General features: G+C 52.1%; 1 protein-coding gene and 1 long non-coding RNA gene across 2 annotated transcripts; one reads left to right on the forward strand and one right to left on the reverse strand.

Annotated features, from left to right (window-relative positions):
- Positions 1–378: 378 nt before the first annotated feature.
- On the forward strand, positions 379–6,793 carry Natd1 (N-acetyltransferase domain containing 1). Its single transcript, XM_090349379.1, has 3 exons — positions 379–591; positions 5,205–5,323; positions 6,027–6,793. Exons 1-3 carry the CDS (start codon positions 483–485, stop codon positions 6,141–6,143), a joined length of 345 nt encoding a protein of 114 aa, XP_090205505.1. The 5' UTR covers positions 379–482; the 3' UTR covers positions 6,144–6,793.
- A 10,553-nt stretch (positions 6,794–17,346) lies between these two features.
- On the reverse strand, positions 17,347–18,578 carry LOC150050828 (uncharacterized). The gene is made up of 2 exons (XR_016538265.1): positions 17,971–18,578; positions 17,347–17,701 (listed from the first exon to the last, which is right to left on the reverse strand). It is a non-coding gene; the product is annotated as an uncharacterized LOC150050828 (long non-coding RNA).

The raw sequence follows: 18,578 nt of genomic DNA on the forward strand, positions 1-18,578 counted from the left end.
TTCACCCAGGCGCTTGCTGTATACTTAAGCGGAGAGCCGTGCGCCCAGACAGCGCTTCCTGCATGCTGACAGTCGGCGGGACCATTAGAATTTCCCTGCCCGTCGCTCTGTCTTCTTGTTGTTGTTTTGAGAGTGTGTGAGCGCGAGTCCCGGAGCGGGGCTGCAGGAGGGAAGGCGAGGGCGCGGGCGCGCGCGGCCCCTTTAAGGGGCGCGGGGACGGCATGAAAACAGAGGGGCGGGCGCGGGGCGGGGCGCCGCACGTGACGCCCAGCTGATTTCCTGCCCCGCCCCCGCCGCGCTCTTTTTTTTTTTTCCCCCCCTTTTCTTTTTTTTCTTTTATTTTTTGTTGCGCCGCCGCCGTCGCCGCCCGCACCGCCGCCGCCGCCGCCGCCGGGTGTCAGTCTCCGCGCCGTCGCCCGCGGTCCCCCGGCGTGGGGGGGTCTCCACGCCCCGCGCCGGCTCCGGGGCCCGTGGCCCGCGCCATGGCGCACGCGGCGGCCGCCGCCGGGCCCCTGGGCGCGCTGGAGCAGGGCTGCCCCATCCGCGTGGAGCACGACCGCCGGCGCCGCCAGTTCACCGTGCGCCTCAACGGTAACCCGCCGCCCCCGCCTTTTGTTTGCCCGCCGGCCCGCCCCGGCCCCGGTCCCCGCGCCCGCTGGGCCCCGGGTGCGCGCGCGGGGCCGCGGGGCCGCGGGGGAGGAGGCCCCGGGGAGGGGCGCGAGGCTCAGCCCCGCGGGGACTCGGCGCGCCCGGGGCCCCGGGCGGGCGGCAGCGGGACCCCGGAACCCGGTCCCCGATCCCCGGACCGCGACCGCCCCCGGACCCCGGACCCCGGCCGCCCCCGGTCCCCGATCCCCGGACCGCGGCCGCCCCCGGTCCCCGATCCCCGGACCCCGGCCGCCCCCGGTCCCCGGTCCCCGGACCGCGGCCGTCCCCGGACCCCGGACGCCCCCGGTTCCCAATCCCCGGACCCCGGCCTCCCCCGCGGGCCACTGTCACCTGCTTTGGCCCTCCGGCTTCGCCGTCGGCAGCGGGACGATCACTCAGCCGTGACCCGGCCCCTTCTCCCCCAGGGTCCAGAGGCCTTTTGCTGCCCTTAGGAGCCTTGGCTCAAGAGGCCTTGGGAATCTCCGGATTGGGGGACCCGGAGCAGTTGGAGAAAGGGGTTTCTGTCCGGTGGGGGAGGCAGGCCGGTGGGGTTGGGGTCTGTGGGAGCTTGGCTGGTTTGCCTCAGTTTCTCCGTCTCTATGGTGGGAACAGCCCCAGGTGTATTTCTCTTTGACTGGCAGTCAGGGTGAAGCGTCCGTAGGTCCCGCAGAACAGAACAAGCGCTGATAAGCATAGACTGATCATTATTTTGGAAACCACAAAGCAAAGTCAAGTCTTAGTTTCCTGTAGTTTGTGCCAACCCACACCCCTTCCCCCAGGATGTCTGAGAGGTTGAAAATAGAATTATGAGATCAAGGACCCAGAATCCTCTGAGCCTCCCACTACTAGGACTCTCTGGAGAAATGGCCAAGTCCCTTAGGGGCTGCGGTGCCCATTTCTTAGAAGGAAAGGTGGAGGCCCATCGGGGAAGAGGCTTGTCTAATGTCTGCTGGGGAATCGGGGCAGCGCTGGAATTGCATGTCCCTTGATTTGACTTCTTGAATGCAGCTGCAGAGACAGGCACAAAGAAAGGGCCCAGGATTCCATTTGGGTGGCCTGGATGTGGAGCCAGGCTCCACTGTTGGCACAGCCTCAGGGACTTAACTGTCACCTCAGCATCCCTGTGACAAGTGTGACAACACCAACCCATACCACGGTTAAGCAAATCGAGGCAGGGGCCACAGGAAGTGACGTGTCCCACATGGCAAGGCCAAAGGAGACCCACACCAGGGTTTTCTGATCTACACCTACTCATAGAAGTAAGACTTGCTTTAATGGCCGGGTAACCAGTGACACTTGGGGGTCCTGTCCACGGTTGTGGAGAGAGGGAAGCCTTGCGGCTTTTAAAATCCTCTTCTGAGGTTTTATGAGATTCTGGGTGGCTCTGGAGGCCATTAGACTCAGTAGGGGGGAGGGTGGGAAAGCAACCTAAGGACCGCCTTCCAACCTAGCTGTGACCACGCCATAGTCTTAAACTTGCCCCTTCTGGAAGCCACTGCCTTGTAGCTAGCTAGAAAAGTGGCCTGGATCCTTCCAGATCCTTTCCAGGCAGCAAGTCCCCAGTGCCCAGGGCAGGCCCTGTCCAGATTTCCAGGCCATCCTGTCCAGGCACATGTGAATCTGAGGGCTAGGACAGGTGGTCTGTCCAGCCTAGCCTGCTGAGCTAGATGGGGAACAGGTGCAGATAGGTTCTCCTGCCTCCAGGAAAGCCTGCAGGCATGAGCTGCCATTCTCTGCTTTCCCAAGCGGGCATGGGCCCCCAGCTGCCCCTGAGGCAGTGCTAGGCTGGTGATGGTTCTGAAGAAGGGAAGACATTTGAGCTGCTGTGGTTGTTAAGCTCTTGAGTTGGAGGAGGCCCTGTGCTCAGCCATGGAGTGGAGTGGATACTGGACATCCAATCCTCCCCGTTCCACATGAGGACACTGAGGCACAAAGAAATGAGTGACTCACCTAAGACCTTGAATCTCAAGGCTGGGATTCAATCCACAAATATTTATTGAGCACCTACTTTGTGCCAGCACACAGGCACTCTTCCAGGCATGACGAAGACTCAGGGTCAAGTGCTGGTGGTTGCTCACATCTGCAATCCTAGCTGCTTAGGCGACTGAAACCTGCAGTTTGAAGCCGGCCTGGACGGAAAAGTCCATGAAGTCTTTTTTTTTTTTTTGGTTGGTTGTAGGGCTTGAACTCTGGGTCTGGGCAACAGTTGTCCCTGGGCTCTTCAGCTCAAGGTTACTGCCCTACCCTTGAGCTACAGCACCAGCCACTTCCAGTTTTCTGGTGGGTAATTGGAGATAAGAGTCTCACAGTCTTTTTTTTTTTGGTGGGTCATGGGACTTAAACTCAGCCTAGACACTGTCCCTGAGCTCTTCAGCTCAAGGCAGCACCCTACCCTTGAGCCAAGCCCCACTTCCCATTTTCTAAAGGTTAGAGATAAGAGTCTCAGGTCCTTTTGTGCCTGGGCTGGCTTTGAACCTTGATCCTTAGATCTCAGCCTCCTAAGTAGCTAGGATTACAGGCATTGAGCCACTGTGCCAGGCAGAACTCTTATTTTTAATTAACCATTAAAAAGTCCGAAGTGGAAATGGGGCTCAAGTAGTAGAATGCTGCCATAATTGGGGGAAAAAAAAAGCCCAGCTAGGATGTGAGACCCTGAGTTAAAGCCCCATTACTCGCACAGAAACACTCAGGTGAGACATAACGCAGGGGCAGGTATGACAGAACCAAGGTGCTGATTAGGTTCAGGTGTCCAAGAGACCAGACGTCCTGTCAGGCCAGGACTGCCCTTGGAATTCCTGCTCTGGACCAGGCTTTCTGTAGAGACGGCACCACCCCCACCCCTGTACAGGCCTCAGTTTGTCTACCCAGAACTTGGGAGCTGAGCCACAGCCTCCCTTCTTGAAGCTCAGAGGAGACTCAACTCTACCAAGGACCAGAAAGCCTTCTAAGCAGCTGGATCCCGTTTTGGTGTCTGATTTGCTCTTGGACTCGGGACCTTCCTTTACTCTCTGCTTGTCAGCCTTCCCCTTCCTTCTAAGACTGAAGGAAGGTTGTGAATACGGGCAACATGTAAGAGCTCATTTTTCGGTGCTTTAAAGTTAAAATGCTTAAAATGCAATTTGCTTTTAAACTTAAAAATACACAAAATAGAAATGCCATGTTTTCCGTTAGGAACAGGGAATCCTGACTTCTATCGTGGTGGTTTTTGCTCAGGCTGGGCCCCTTTCTTTGTCTGTCCCTCCTCTGCTCTTCTTTCAGCTGCTTCCTACATGTCCTTCATTTCTGGGCTCAGAGTTTGTCCTGGAAGGCCCCTGCTGACTGCCCTTGGCAGCATGGCGCTGGACTCCCCAGTTTTTTTCCTTCATACACACGCAGCGCCCTCTAATAAGAGAACTGTCAGGTTTACCTTGACTTCTTCTGAGCTCCAGCAGGTCCATCCCGGGCCATCTTTGGAACTGTCCCCTGCTCTTATCATTACATTGTCCCCACACCACCCACTGGGCCCCTCTGCAGGCTGTTTCCCCCATAGAGCCACTCTTTTACCCCTTTTCTGCTGAGGAGCGTCCTGTAGAACCCGTACACACCACTGACAGTGCCTGCCCCTCCCTGCTGGGCTTCCCTGCCCTCCTCTCCTCCCTCAGCCCCTCCCCTGCCCAGAACCTTTGCATGACTGTTCCTGCTCCTGGACCCCTCCCCCACCCAGCATGACCCACAAGCTTCCACTGTCCCCTAACATATTAGGTGCTTTTGTTTACCTCTTCTAGCCAGTTTCATGGTGCATCTCCTAGTTCATTTTCTTCCTGGCTGTGTGCCTAGCACATGAACACTGCCTAGGCTTAGTAAACATTGGATGGATGGATGGATGGATGGATGGATCATTGAATGGATCAATGGGTGGATGAGCAGATGGATGGGTAGGTCAGTGGGTAGATAGAAGGATAACTGGATGAGTGAATGAGTAGTTGAATGGATGGATAAGTAGATGGATGGGATGGGTGAATGGATTGATGGTGGGTAGTTAGATGGACAGATAAGTAGAGAACTAAAATTGTGATTGAGCAACTTCAGTTAAATGTTTCCCAGCAGGATTTAGGGTGGATTGGCAAGCTTCCCTCAGGCCTGGAAAGGAGCTCATCTCAGACAGGGTCTAGCAGGGGTCTAGTTGCATCTAGTGGTGGTCTCATCCTTCTCTGTTCTTGTAGATTTGGTATGAGCTGCTCTGTGTCTCCAGACACAGACTCGACTCGGAGTCTTGGGAAGAGTTGGTTGTCAGCCCATGGAGTGGGCTCGTGCAGGGCTGGCAGTGTCCCGGTCTTCTGAGGACTATGTGCTCATCTCCCCACATTTATGGATGACCACACCAAGGCACAGAGAGTTTATTCAGAATTCAGCTGCAGTAGAACTCTAGTAGTCTGGCTCCAGATGTCTATCCCTCCATCCCAGCCTCCACATCTAGCTCCTCTGGGACCCACAGAGTCTTGGCTCCTGAGGACCTTTGTCTTCAGGTCAGGCCCCTGGAGTCCACACCTCAGCAGTCTCTGTTATTGATCCTTCAGGATGCCATGACCGGGCTGTCCTGCTGTACGAGTATGTGGGCAAGCGGATCGTAGACCTGCAGCACACCGAGGTCCCTGATGCCTACCGTGGGCGTGGCATCGCCAAGCACCTGGCCAAGGTAGGTGAACAGCAGACATGGCCACAGGCTTCCACATTCCTTCTCAGGAAAGAGAATCCCAGAGCTGACTCTGGCTTCCCGCTTAGCCAGAGCTCAGCCAGTCAAGCCTGGCTGGCCAGGGGGTTGCAGCAAGCAGTAGGTGAACACTGAGCAGTCTCCTTGCTTTCTGTGGTCCCCTGAGCCACATAGCCACCATTCAGGTACCCCCTCCTGATGCATAAAACTTGATACAGCCAGAGCAATAGAGTCACCACAGCCTGACTGCCCTAGGGCTCCAGGCAGTTGAATGTTCTGGTCAGTGGATGTGTGACCCATTCTTGTCCCACCTCTTTCTCTGAAGATTTATCAGTCCCCTAGTTGCCTCAACTACAGGTTGAGGCTTCATGACAAGGATTATACCTGCAGCAGATAAAGTCCCCAGGGCTGCTTAGCCTCCCTCAACCCCCCGCTGACCCAGGCTCCTCCATCTTGGGCCAGACTGCAGAACTGGTATCTGCAAAGCCCCATCCATAACCAAGGAGTCATCCTGGATTCCCAGAGAGTGAACCTAGGGCACTGGCCTGAGCAACGGGAGAATGGCAGCCATGGGACCTGGAGGCAACAGAGGGAGCCAGCCACTTTTGTCCCCCCTCAGGCTGGGCAGTGTGGACTCTGGGGGCAGGCTTTAGATGCTGACGGTTGCTGTCCTTCTGCCTGCTCACAGGCTGCCCTGGACTTTGTGGTGGAGGAGGACCTGAAGGCCCACCTCACCTGCTGGTACATCCAGAAGTACGTCAAGGAGAACCCACTGCCGCAGTACCTGGAGCGCCTGCAGCCATGATCCCGGCAGGCGGGAGCGCCCTCTGCCGGCCGTCCACGCGGACCCCCACCCAGCTGTGTGTTCTCAGGACCCTGGTCCCCCTGGGACCAGGCTCAGAGTTATTTTTGTAAGGACACTCAGTTGCAGACCTATGTCCAGGTTCCTGGGGCTGCTGGAAAAAGATTCGGAGCAATCCAGGGACCCAGGCAAATGGCGGGCCAGCAGCCATGGTCCCTACAGAGACCCCTGAGCTTCTCAGAGGCCTTTTGTCCTGTCCAGCGGGGTCCCTGCCCCATGGTCAGCCGAGGCCAATGTGGGGCTCTGGCACCACTTCCTGGGCAGAGTCTTTCCTACAAGTAAGGAGGACACTCTCCTGGGAGCCAAGAGAAGCAACAAGAAAGCCTCGTGTGCCAACTTCCAAGGGCGGTAGTGCCGAACTTCACCTGTGCCAGCGCCGCTTCTGTTTCTCAGATCTCAGCGCCTTTGGCTTAGTGGCATAGCTGTGGCAAATGGTGACCCTTCCTCCCATGGGAGATAAGAGTAGTGGACGGAGCTCTGGCTCAGCACACACGTAAACATACATGAACCATGAACACCTGTGCAGGAGGTAGAGACAGACTGCGGGAGGTGGGGTGGAGGCAGTGAATGTCTTTCCTCTCTTGGTACCGTCATCTGTTACAATCCTGTGTCGGCTCCATAGGAAAGCTTGGTCCCGGTCCCAGCACCCTCTGGGCCTGACAGGCATCACAGCATCCCTACCTTCTCTGGTAGTTTTTTTTTGTTTTTTTTTTTTCCCAATCCCTACCTGGGTTTTCTCAGAGGGATAACCTTGGAACTGGGAGAGGGAGAGAGACACACCATCTCACATCACCCAAAAGGAAGGATTATGTCAGCCAGAGGGAGTCTCCTTTCTGCCACCAGATATCAACATATTCTGCTCCCTATCTTGACTCTCAGAGCCCCTCCCCACACTCCTATCTTGGTGACAACCTGGGCAGTGCACCATACTTAACTTGGTGCTGTGGGACCTGCCCAGGGGGGCCTCATGGTGTCTCTGTAGAGTCTGCTCAGGTCTCTGAGGGCTGACCTTGTGCCCAGCCCCCTACAGAGGTCAAATCTGATCCTACTCTGTAGAACTGGCAGGGCATCCCAGGAGCCAAGGTCCCTTACAGGTTGAAGTACCAGTAGAGAATCCCTGGGGGTAAGTTATACCTCCCAACTTTGAGGATATCCGAGGCTTGGTCCTTGCTCCCAGAAGAGGCTGCTGGGACACTCTGTATCTCCCTACCCCTCGACAGGGGCTCAGGGAAATAGATGCCGGGGTGCTGGTAGCCTGGCAAGTGGTATATCCCAGGACCTCTGACCTTTTTGCTGTTCCCTAGCTGGGCTTTCTCAGTGGGTCACCTTGGGACTAGGGGTGGGAAGAAGGCCCATTGTCACCCAGATCTCCATGGTGAGCCTCTCAGTGCTGGCTTAGCCAGGAGGTGACTTTTCCACTCACCTCACTCTCTAATCTCAGTTCCAAGACTCCCCTGCCCCCCCACTCTTTCTCCAGCTCTAGCTGCTCAGGGGTACATACACCTACACAGATACCCTCCCACATCCAGATCTGCACCAAGAGGCCGGTGGGTCCCTGAGCACAGAACCCCAGAGCCCCACCACTGTGAGTCACTGGCTTGGGCCAGCATGGTTGTCTTCCCAAGCACCCCACTGCATCCCAGCCTGGCCCCACTTTCTCCCCCAAACCTGAGATTACAAGCTGGGTTCTGACCACAGGTAGCTCCTGTGGTGGCCCACCCTGTCCATAACACAGTACTTGAATGAGGGGCCCTGGGCCTGGCAAAAGCAGCAGGGGCTTCCTCAGTGGGTTTGGCCCATGTTCTGGTGGGGTGACCTGGACATTCTCACCACCTCAGCTGCCTTAAGTCCCACTCATCCCATTCCAGGGGCTTGACAGGGTTGTGCTGGTGTGATCCCACATGTCCAGGTCACTTGAGCCCAGCCCCACCTCAACCCACACTGCCCAATTTGGCCCCCTCTGGTGCTACCCCCTGCCTGCCTAGCCTGCCTCATCCTTTCTCTAACCCGAGATGCTCCAGAAGCCTGTGGTCAGGTGCTGGTCACTCGGGGTCCTAGTCAATGCAGGGCAGGGGGACACAGCCACCCCCTCCCCAGAGATGAGGGGTTCTCTTCTTTTCCCAGTCTCCATAGGCAGTAACTCACGTGCCTTTCCTACTCAGGACCTACCCCCACTGGTGTCTGGGCTCCCTGGTCATTTCTCAGACAAACACTGCATGACATACATGTCCCTTGTCCTGTTCTAGCTGGTGAGAAGCTGAGGCAGAAGGATAGACACAGCCTGGGGGAAGGAAAGGACAGACCAGCCGTGTAGGGATTCTTTATTGTACACTTCCAGTGTCAGCCTTTTCCCTTATCAGTGCCAGTTGCATGTTGGGAACAGCCACGCTCCAGAGAAGATGAGCCTCTGAGTCATTGGCTAGGGCTTAACTCAGGTCTCCCAGCACAATGGAGCTGCTGATGTCAGGATTCCAACGTTTATCTGAGTGACTTTGTTATCCATGGCCCATTTGAGCTATCCTGGAAGCCCCTATACCATACCCTTCCTTCCTCCGCCCCCAGACCCCACTACAGCCCCTGAATGACAGCTTTATGGTGTTTCTTGGGAAGGGTCCAGATGTCACAAGTCCTTCTGGGACTTGTGGCCCAAAGTAGGGAGGCTAGGATCCAACCTTGGTAAACACCTGGAGAATCAGGCAGGAATCTGGCACAGGCTGAAGGCCACAACACTTGGCACCTATCAAAAGATGAAGAGGCCCAGCAGTTAGCTGATCCTTCCGCCTCTCAATTTTCCCTAGTCGTGCTGGGGTGGGTCAGTTATTGGGACTACTTGACAGATGAAGAGACTGGGGGTCGTTAGCCTGCAGCCCACACAGCTCAAGGGACCTGAATCCGAACTGAGTTCCTGTCCTAGATAGTGCCGGGATGGCATGTGTTGACAGAAGGCTTCAGAAAGGAGTACATGGATCAGACTTGTAACTTCACAGTTCATTCAGAAGGTTGAGATGGGGCTCTATCTTGACCTAGGTGTGCGGCTAATCTGGAGTGCCGCTCTGGCATGGAAGAGGCTGGGTCATACTAAAATTGAGGCCATACATAGATTGGCCACATACACTCGTCAGCTCAGGACTTAAGTTGGTTCTAATTCATCCACACATCCCTTTACTATTCTCAGGGTCCCACTCCTTCCAGACGAATGCCTAACTTTCACATAAAAGATCCAGTAAGGTCGCGGGTTCAACTGCTGTAGCCGGGCCTAAAGGATTGAATTTAGCATCATGTTTTCAGTTTGTATCCATCCTATGGCTGCAAGATATTAAAGATGCTTTTCTGGTTGTCAAAGATGCTGTCTGGTTTTCTGGTGGTGCTTTGGACAAGTGGTTGGTCATGTTCTCCCTGCTGAGTGTCTATTGTGGTCGGCAACCAACAGCCACCCCAGAGGCAGGCTGGGTGTTGGCCCCAGGACTACAAATTGCAGTCAGTCACCACACAGGCTCTTAGGCTTTGCCTTCCAAGGACATTTCACTGCCATGCACTGGTGGCTCACCCCTGTAATCCTAACTTCTCAGGAAGTTGAGATCTGAAAATTACAGTTTGAAGCCAGCCTGGGCAGGAATGTGTATGAGACTTGTATCTCCAATGAATCATCAAAAATCTGGAAGTGGAGGCTGAGAGTTCGGCCTCATGGTAGAGTGCTTGCCTTGCATGCACGAAGACCCAGGCTCGATTCCTTGGCACCCCATACATAGAAAAGTAAGAAATGGTGCTGTGGCTCAGGTGGTAGAGCGCTAGCCTTGAGGAAAGCCCCAGGACTGGCAAAATTAAAAAAGCTGGAAGTAGAGATGTAGTGTCAGATTGCTAGCCTCGAGCTAGGGAACAGCAGCTAAGCCCGTGAGTTCAAGCTCCAGTGCCAGCACACACACACACACACAAAAGTACACATAACTACTGATTTTGCCAGTTGGGCCATTTTATGCTACCACAGCAGAATGCCTGAGACTGAGTGATTTACAAAGGACAGAGAGACCTTGCAGTTCTTAAGGTCGGCAAGACCAAAGATCCAACAGGGCTCATCCCATGAGGGGTGGCAGAAAAGCAAGAAAACGTGAATGCAAGAGAGCGGGAACCAAACTCATCTGAACAAGTAGACAGTTCCTGCAGTAATGACAGGTGCCTATCCCTGAAGGCAGAGTCCTACCTTACAGGTTTCTCAGCACATCTCACTGCTGAGACTGTCTAGTGGAGACTAAATGTCCGGCATATAACTTTCTTTTGTCCATTGTGTGGCTTGAATTCAGAGTCTAGCTGCTGTCCCTGAGCTTTTTTTGCTCAAGGCTAGCAGCACTCTACCACTTCCAGTTTTCTGTTTCTCAGGTCTCAACCTCCTGAGTAGATAGGATTACAGTGTAAACCACTAGTGCCTGGCTAGCACCTAACTTTTGAATCATAGCAGCACGGAGTACTCTCAAGCTTTAAGGAACCCATTATCCCTTCTAGTAATGAGGTCCATCAGGACTTCCAGCCTGCTCAATACCCAATACCCAGGTCCCCAGCTTTGAGGGACTGTTTGCTAGGAAGTCACTTCTGCCAGGAACCTTTATCAGATAGTTTCAGAAGCAGGAGAAATGGAGACTTCCCAGATACTTTTTTTTTTGCCAGTCCTGGGCTTGAGCTCAGGGCCTGAGCACTGTCCTTGGACTTTCTCAAAGCTAGGGCTCTACCACTTGAGCCACAGCACCACTTCCAACTTTTGCTATGTGTGTGGTACCAAGGAATCGAACCCAGGTCTTTATGCATGCTAGGCACAAAGTCAAACTCCAGGCCTTCCCAGGTACTTCAAGCAGAGGGAATTTGGTGCAAAAGATTGGCTGTGAAAACTTAGGAGAAAAACAGGTGAGATGGTGAGCTTACCCAATTATTGGTAATACAGGAAGCTATTTTTACAACTGAGACTGAAGGGACAGGAGGCCTCACTCAAAGTTGTGGCCACAGCTCTGCTGAGGGTGTTCCCAGCAGAAAGAGGCTTGGGCAGATACAGTATGCAGAGTACAGCCCTTCTGTGCCACTGGGGAGGGAAAGGGATCTGCTAATTAACCCACAGACCAGTAATCAGTATAAGCAAGAACATCCTTGCCTACTAGGCATATGGTGTAGGACTCACTACTAATCCATTGATTCTGAATTGTGGGGATGGGGTCTGTGCTAGAGCACTTGCCTAAGGCCCTGAGTTCCACCCCTGGCACTCCCCATTCAAAACGGGACAGCAGGCCAGGAGTTTGGCCTAGTGGTAGAGTACTTGTCTAGCATGCGTGAAGACCCAGGTTCAATTCCTTGTTACCATATACATAGAGAAAGCTGGAAATGGTGTTATGGTTTAAGTGATAGAGCTCTAGCCTTGAGACAGTCCTTGGACTGTCTCAGACCCTGAGTTCAAGCCCCAGGACTGGCGCAAAAAAAGGAAAGAAAGAAAAGCACTGTGAGCAACTTTTTTTTTTTTTTTTTTTTTTTTTTTGTCGTCAGGCTTGAACTCTGGGCCTGGGCCCCGTCTCTCAGCTCTTCAGCTCAAGGCTACCACTCTACCACTTGAGCCACAGCCCCACTTCCAGTTTTCTGGTGATTAACTGGAGATAAGAGTCTCCCGGATTTTTTAGTGCCCGGGCTGGCTTTGAAAGGCAATCCTCAGATCTCAGCGTCCTGAGTAGCTAAGATTATAGGCATGAGCCACCCCACCTGGCTCACTTTTGGCTTTTGAGTGTTTAATTGGAGATGAGCATCTCATTGGGATTTTTCTGCTCAGGCTGGTTGAACTACTGTCATCAGATCTCAGTCTCCTTAGTAGCTAGGATTATAGGTGTGAACCACCAGCACTCAGCTTCACCCATTTTTTTTTTTTTTTTTTTTGCCAGTCCTGGGCTTGAGCTCAGGGCCTGAGCACTGTCCTTGGACTTTCTCAAGGCTAGAGCTCTACCACTTGAGCCTCAGCACCACTTCCGGCTTTTTTCTATGTATGTGGTACCGAGGAATTGAACCCGGGTCTTCATGCATGCTAGGCAAGCACTTTAACCACTAGGCCAAACTCCCGGCCCACCCATTTTTTAAAAAATGGTTGTGACATAGGTTCTTGTGTGCTGCCTAGACTTCCCTATTTGGAACAAGATCTGCCTAGTGTATAATACCTATCGTATCTAGGTGACAGCCACTGCATATCACTTATTGTTATTGAGATGGAGTACTTATTGCCCAGACTGGCCTAGTACTTGGATCCTCTCAATCTCACCCTAGCATGAAGCTGGGATAACAAGTGCATGCCATTGTATCCACCATGGGTTGAGAAGGGGTCTTTTGTGTGTACCCAGCTGGTCTTGAACCTCAGTCCTTCTGTTCTGTCTCCTAAAGTAGCTAGGGAGTATCCACCCGGCTAGATACCATTTCAAAAAGAAACTTTCTGGGTATAATTTTGGGTCTTCTGAAAAGGTACAGAAATAGCACTGTTTCCTTACCCCTCCTCCTGCTTCCCCTGGTGTTACTGTCACATGGAACTAGTGTCAGAACTAACAAGTCAACAAATCCCATGCTGGGATTCTTTGAGACTTTTTCAGATTTCACAGGTTTTCCCAGGTTTCCTTTATCTGTTATTGGATTTGGGCTACCACCTTGCATTTGGCAAGATAGCAATTTTTGTTGTTGTTGCCAGTGCTGGGGCTTGAACTCAGGGCCTGGGCATTGTTCTTGAGCTTTCTCAAGGCTAGGGCTTTACCACTTGAGCCACGGCACCACTTCTGGCTTTTTCTATATATGTGGTACCGAGGAATCGAGCCTGAGCCTTTGTGCATGGGAGGCAATCACTCTACTAGTAGGCCAAACTCCCAGCCCCTACTTCTGGCATTTTCTGTGTATATGGTACTGAGGAATTGAACCCAGGACTTTGTACATGCTAGGCAAGCATTCTACCACTAGGTCACACTAGTGGCCTAATATCAGTTTTTTTGGTATGTCACGGTGCTTAAACTTTGGGCCTGGGCACTGTCCCTGAGCTCTTCAGCTCAAGGGTAGCTACTGCCCTACCCTTGAGCCAAGCCCCACTTCCCAGTTTTCTAGTGGTTAATTGGAGATCAGAGTCTCAGGTCCTTTTGTGCCTCGGCTGGCTTTGAACCAGCCTTCTGAGTAGCTAGGATTACAGGCATGAGCCACGCACTCACACACTTGCACTCGGCCTGAGCAGGATCTTTAAGATACAGGTTAGTGCAAACAACCACAACCCAGAATAGGGTGCAGGCCTATAATTTCTGGAGACAAAGGCAGGAGGAGCAACATTTCCAGACTAATCTGGGAAATACAGGAAGATCCTATCTCAACAAGAAAATACAAGGGCCTGGGAGTCTGGCCTACTGGTTGAATGCTTGCCTAGCATGCATGAAGACCAGGGTTCGATTCCTTAGTACCACATACATAGAAAAGCCAGAAGTGGTGCTGTGGCTCAAGCAGTAGAGCACTAACCTTGAGAAAGCCCACGGACAGTGCTTAGGCCCTGAGTTCAGACCCCAGGACTGGTAAAAAAAAAAAATATATATATATATATATATTATATATGTATATAGATCTATAAATATATCTATCTATAAATATATATAGGGAGAAGCAAACACAAAAGGGCTAGAAGTTTGGCTCAAGTGGTAGAGTACTTGCATGTGTGAAATCCTGAATTTAACCATTGCTTTAAAATAAAAATCCACCAGAAAAAAAAATAGACTGGAGAATGGTTTATAAAGGGCACACCCTTTGTGCGTGTGTTTTCGGCCAGGCATGATGGGCTCATGCCTGTAACTCCAGCTACTTGGGAGCAGGCCATCAGGGAGATCAGAGCTTCCAAGGCCAGCATATGTCAAACAAACAAAACTTCACAAGAACCCATCTCCAGCTCTAAAATAATAATAATTTTTTTTTTTTTGGCCCCCTTCTCTTCCTGGCCCCGCTCGCTCCGGCCCCGCTCGCTCTCTCACGCTCCGGCCCTGCTCGCTCCGGCCCCACTCGCTCCGGCCACCACTCGGTTGGGCTCCGCTTGCTTGCTTTCGCTCTCTGTCGCTTGTTGCAGTCTCGTCTCTGGCACTTCCGGCTTGGTTGTGTCTCGTCTCTGGCACTTCCGGCTTGGTTGTGTATGTGGGATACCGAGGAATCGAACCCGGGTCCTTGTGCATGCTAGGCAAGCACTTTAACCGCTAGGCCAAACTCCCGGGCCCTAAAATAATAATAATTCTTCTTCTTCTTCTTCTTCCTCTTCCTCTTCCTCCTCCTCCTTCTCTTCTTCTTCTTCTTTTTTTTTTTTTTTTTTGGTGGGCCTGGGCACTGTCCCTGAGTTCTTCAGCTTAAGGCTACTGCCCTACCCCCGGAGTCACAGCCCCACTTCCTGTTTTTCTTTTGGTTAATTGGAGATCAGAGTCTCAGGTCCTTTAGTGCCTGGGCTGGCTTTGAACTGTGATCCTCATATCTCAGCCTCCTGAGTAGCTAGGATTACAAGTGTGAGCCACTGTGACCAGCTTAAAATTTTATTTTATTTTTTTGTCAGGGGGCTTGAACTTGGTCTAGGGGCTGTCCCTGAGCTCTTCAGCTCAAGGCTACCACCCTACCCTTGCACCTGGGCATTGTCCGGGAGCTCTTCAGCTCTGGGCTACTGCCCTACCCTTGAGCCAAGCCCCACTTCCCATTTTCTAGTGGTTGATTGGATATAAGAGTCTCATGTCCTTTTGTGCTGGGCTGGCTTGATTCTCAGATCTCAGCCTGCTGAGTAGCTAGGATTACAGGCACGAGCCACCGCACACCCGACTTAAAATTCTACTTAAATGACTCATTTCTTATGTTTTTAGGTGTAAATTCAAAGCTTTCTCTAAAAATACTATAACAAAGATTTGCTTCTGGAAGAGTCTCCTTTCACTACAAAGCTACAATAAGTACAATTTACTGACCATAACTTTTCTGCTTCTGTGAGATGGGTGTCTGCAGTCTTCATCCCATTCACCTTTCTACAGCTGCTCTATCTGTGATCACAAACTACATTTCCCAGATGCCCTTGTCAACTCTTTCTGCCAATAAGAGGCCTTGGCGGAACATCAGAAAATGAAAGAGACCTGGCATCAGCTATCTGTCAGTAACATTCCCTTTACCTGCTTGGCAAGGGTTCCTGTTTGGCAGCTCAGAAACTTGGCTTTTGGAAATAGTTCTCCATTTCTTTTTACTTTTTTGCTGGAGGGAACAGCTAACTGTAGCTCCTTTTCTCTGAATATCCTACTGTCTCCTGCTTTTCCTGTCCTTCCTACACCTTTATTTATTTTTTGCCAGTCCTGGGCTTTCTCAAGGATAGTACCCTTCCACTTGAGCCACAGTACCATTTCTGGCCTTTTTTCTGTGCATATGATACCAAGGAATTGAACCCAGGGTTTCATGCATGCTAGACAAGCACTCTACCAGTAGGCTACACTCCTGGCACCTTCCAACACCACTGTCAACAATACCCTGTATTCACTTCCTTCTGTGTGGAATACCTAGCATGTATTTTCCTAATTTGATACGGTTAAATAAAATAATCCCCACTTTATAGTTGAAAAAGTTAAAATTCAAAGACATGAATGAACTTAACCAAAGGTCTAAAATACCTCTCCTATCTCACTGTATTTCACTTACCAGCAGAATGATCCAAGTTCATCCCTACTCTGGAACATTCTGTGTGTAGCCCTTCAAATACATGCTCTGTATTCGTTCAGATTCTTTTCAAGTGTTACCAATCAAAAGACATCTTTAGTAACTCAGTCACCCCATTACATCATCCTGTCTCTTTTCCTCTCGGTATTTATTGCTCTGAAAGTACACATTCTCTCAGTTGTTCATCTGGTTGGAATGTAAAGTCCCTGAGCACAGGAACAATGTTTGTCTTGCTAAATGCTGGACCTTGGTGCCTGGAAAGCTGCACCGCCTGCTCACCATTATTTGTTAAGGATGAATGAGTGAAAAGTGTGGGAAGAGAAATGGTTTATTATTTATGAACAGTTAGAGGGACATGCTCTTGGCTGCCACCTGCCAGCTATCAGCAGTCACCCAATTTCTGCTTAGTAAGCACGCAGGTAATGTGCTGTCAGTCAACCTGCCCAGACATCTTCCAGACAGTGTCTATATACTAATAATGATCAAGAGACCCACCCTGTGTGAGGATCTCAGTACATTGGAAGAAAATGGCCATCTAGAAGTCAAGGGGTTGGAAGAGCTAGAGAGATAGAGCTCTTGGCTCCACAGAGGTCTGAGCATTTTAATTTACTCTGCACTACACAGTGACCAGGTACCTGCCTCACTAATGACAGCACGTTTTTTCCCAAAGTACTTCTGGAAGCACAATAGCATCATCTCTGAACTTGGATAGCCTGGGTTCAAATCCTGCCAGTATTCCTTACAAAGATTGGCCCTGGCAAGTCATTTAGATCTTTTTGTTGTTGTTAGTTGTAGGGCTTCAACTCTGTCTGGGCCTACCTGCTGTTCCTGAGCTCTTTAGCCCAAGGATAGTGCTCTGTCAGTTTGAGCCACAGTACCACTTCCCATTTTCTGGTGGTTAATTGGAGACAAGTGTCTCACAGACTTTCGTACCCAGGCTGGCTCTGAATTGTAATCCTCAGATCTCAGCCTCCTGAGTAGCTAGGATTACAGGCTTGAGCCACCAGCACCCATTTAGATCTTTGGTGTCTTGTTCTCATTTGCAAAATGACAAGGTTGAGAGCAGTATCACTTTCATAGGGTTAAGATCAGGAAGTATCTCAAAACATAGGCTGGCACTGGGCAGTCAGTCCATAACAACCAGTTGTTGTTACGTTGGACTTGGTCCTTTTCTAGGTACAATGAATATATCATCTCATGAAACACACCCAGCTGTCATCTGAAAAGAGGTATGAACACCAGCACTGTGTTATAAAGGAAGCTGAGACACAGAAAAAGTGCATAAGCAGCCTGCTCTGAAGTGTGGCACTTACCACTTAAGTGTTCTAGAATGCCTACAACTCCCTCTTCATTGCTAACCCAGTCCAACAGAGACACATGCACAGGTAGTGATAAGATGACCTGTAGCATGTGCTATGTATTGACACTTGGAAATGGCGTTGTATGACCCAACTTGAAGACAAGAAACTTGTTAAAAGACCAGACAGGTCCGAGATCTTGAAAGGTGACTGGGTGAGAAAGGCATTTACAGCAAAGCATGACACATCGGTGGACACAATTCCTCAGATCTTGCCTGCCTGGCACGTTCCAGGCAGAGAAAGGAAAGTTACAGCAGCAGTCAGACAAAACTAGCAAACTAAGGAGGGCTTGGATATTATGTTGGGGAGCAGGATCTCAGTCTGCAGGTGAACTGGGACTGCCAGAAGTCCAAGCAGCCCACATTATTGTCTGCAAATGGTAGAGGCCTTCTCAGTGAGTCCCTTCTGGCTTCCTGCTCTACCTTGCTGGGATCAGCTAGCCTACGTTGCCTGCGGAAACACGAGACTGAAATGTTAACCTGCAAAGATTCCAAGTAGTCTATAGATCTGAAGTGGCAGCAACTAAGACTCTGTAACAGTGTCCTCAAAGGGGAATGACAGGTCCTGAGCAGGGGCTGGGCAAGTATGCTAACTGGCCGTCCAATCCATGCCTTCAACGACGATGGTGAGGCTGTGGAAGAGGGCGCCTTGGACAGAGACTGAATCTCTACCAGAGAGACCGTATTTCCTTTACACCAATCATCAACCTCATCGCTCACTTTCTTCCTTGCGTTTGGTATCTTTCCTCCCACAGCCAGCACCTCGAAACAAGAACCTCCATGCAGAGGCAGGAGCTGCGTCGGCTTGGGTCTTCCTAGTATCCCAAATCCTGATGACTAGGGGGAGGGGAGAGCCAGCGACGGCTTCCAAGGAGGGCCGAGCGGCGCCTCCGCCCCGCGATGACCTCAGCAGGCCGAGGCGGCCTTGAAGGGCAGGGGAGGCGAGGCCCAGGCCTGGCGGGCCGTGCGGACGGGCGAGCGGACAGAGCAGGAGGGCGCGCACTGGGAGCGGGCCCGGGCTTCCCCGCGCGGCGCTCTGGGAGTTGTAGGCTTGCTCTTTCCCCTCTCCTTCAGCCCCTCAGCTCTCCAAGCCCAAGGACGTCCAGGCGGTGGGTACCCCGACTTGTAGGCTACGACGGTGGGACGAGCTCCTCCAGCGGCTCCCGCCCCGCGCTCGGCTGCGCGCCCGCGTCCCGGCGACGACTTCCGGCACGTGGCATTGTGGGCGTTGTAGTCCACATCCCGTCATCTGCCTCGCTCGGACTGCTCGCTGGACTACGTTTCCCCTCGGCCTGCGCGCCCTCCCGAGCCGCCTCGGCGCCAGCCCG

The sequence above is a fragment of the Megascapheus bottae genome, chromosome 17 (assembly GCF_031878675.1).
Source record: "Megascapheus bottae isolate mThoBot1 chromosome 17, mThoBot2.hap1, whole genome shotgun sequence".
NCBI classification, from domain to species: Eukaryota; Metazoa; Chordata; class Mammalia; order Rodentia; family Geomyidae; genus Megascapheus; species Megascapheus bottae.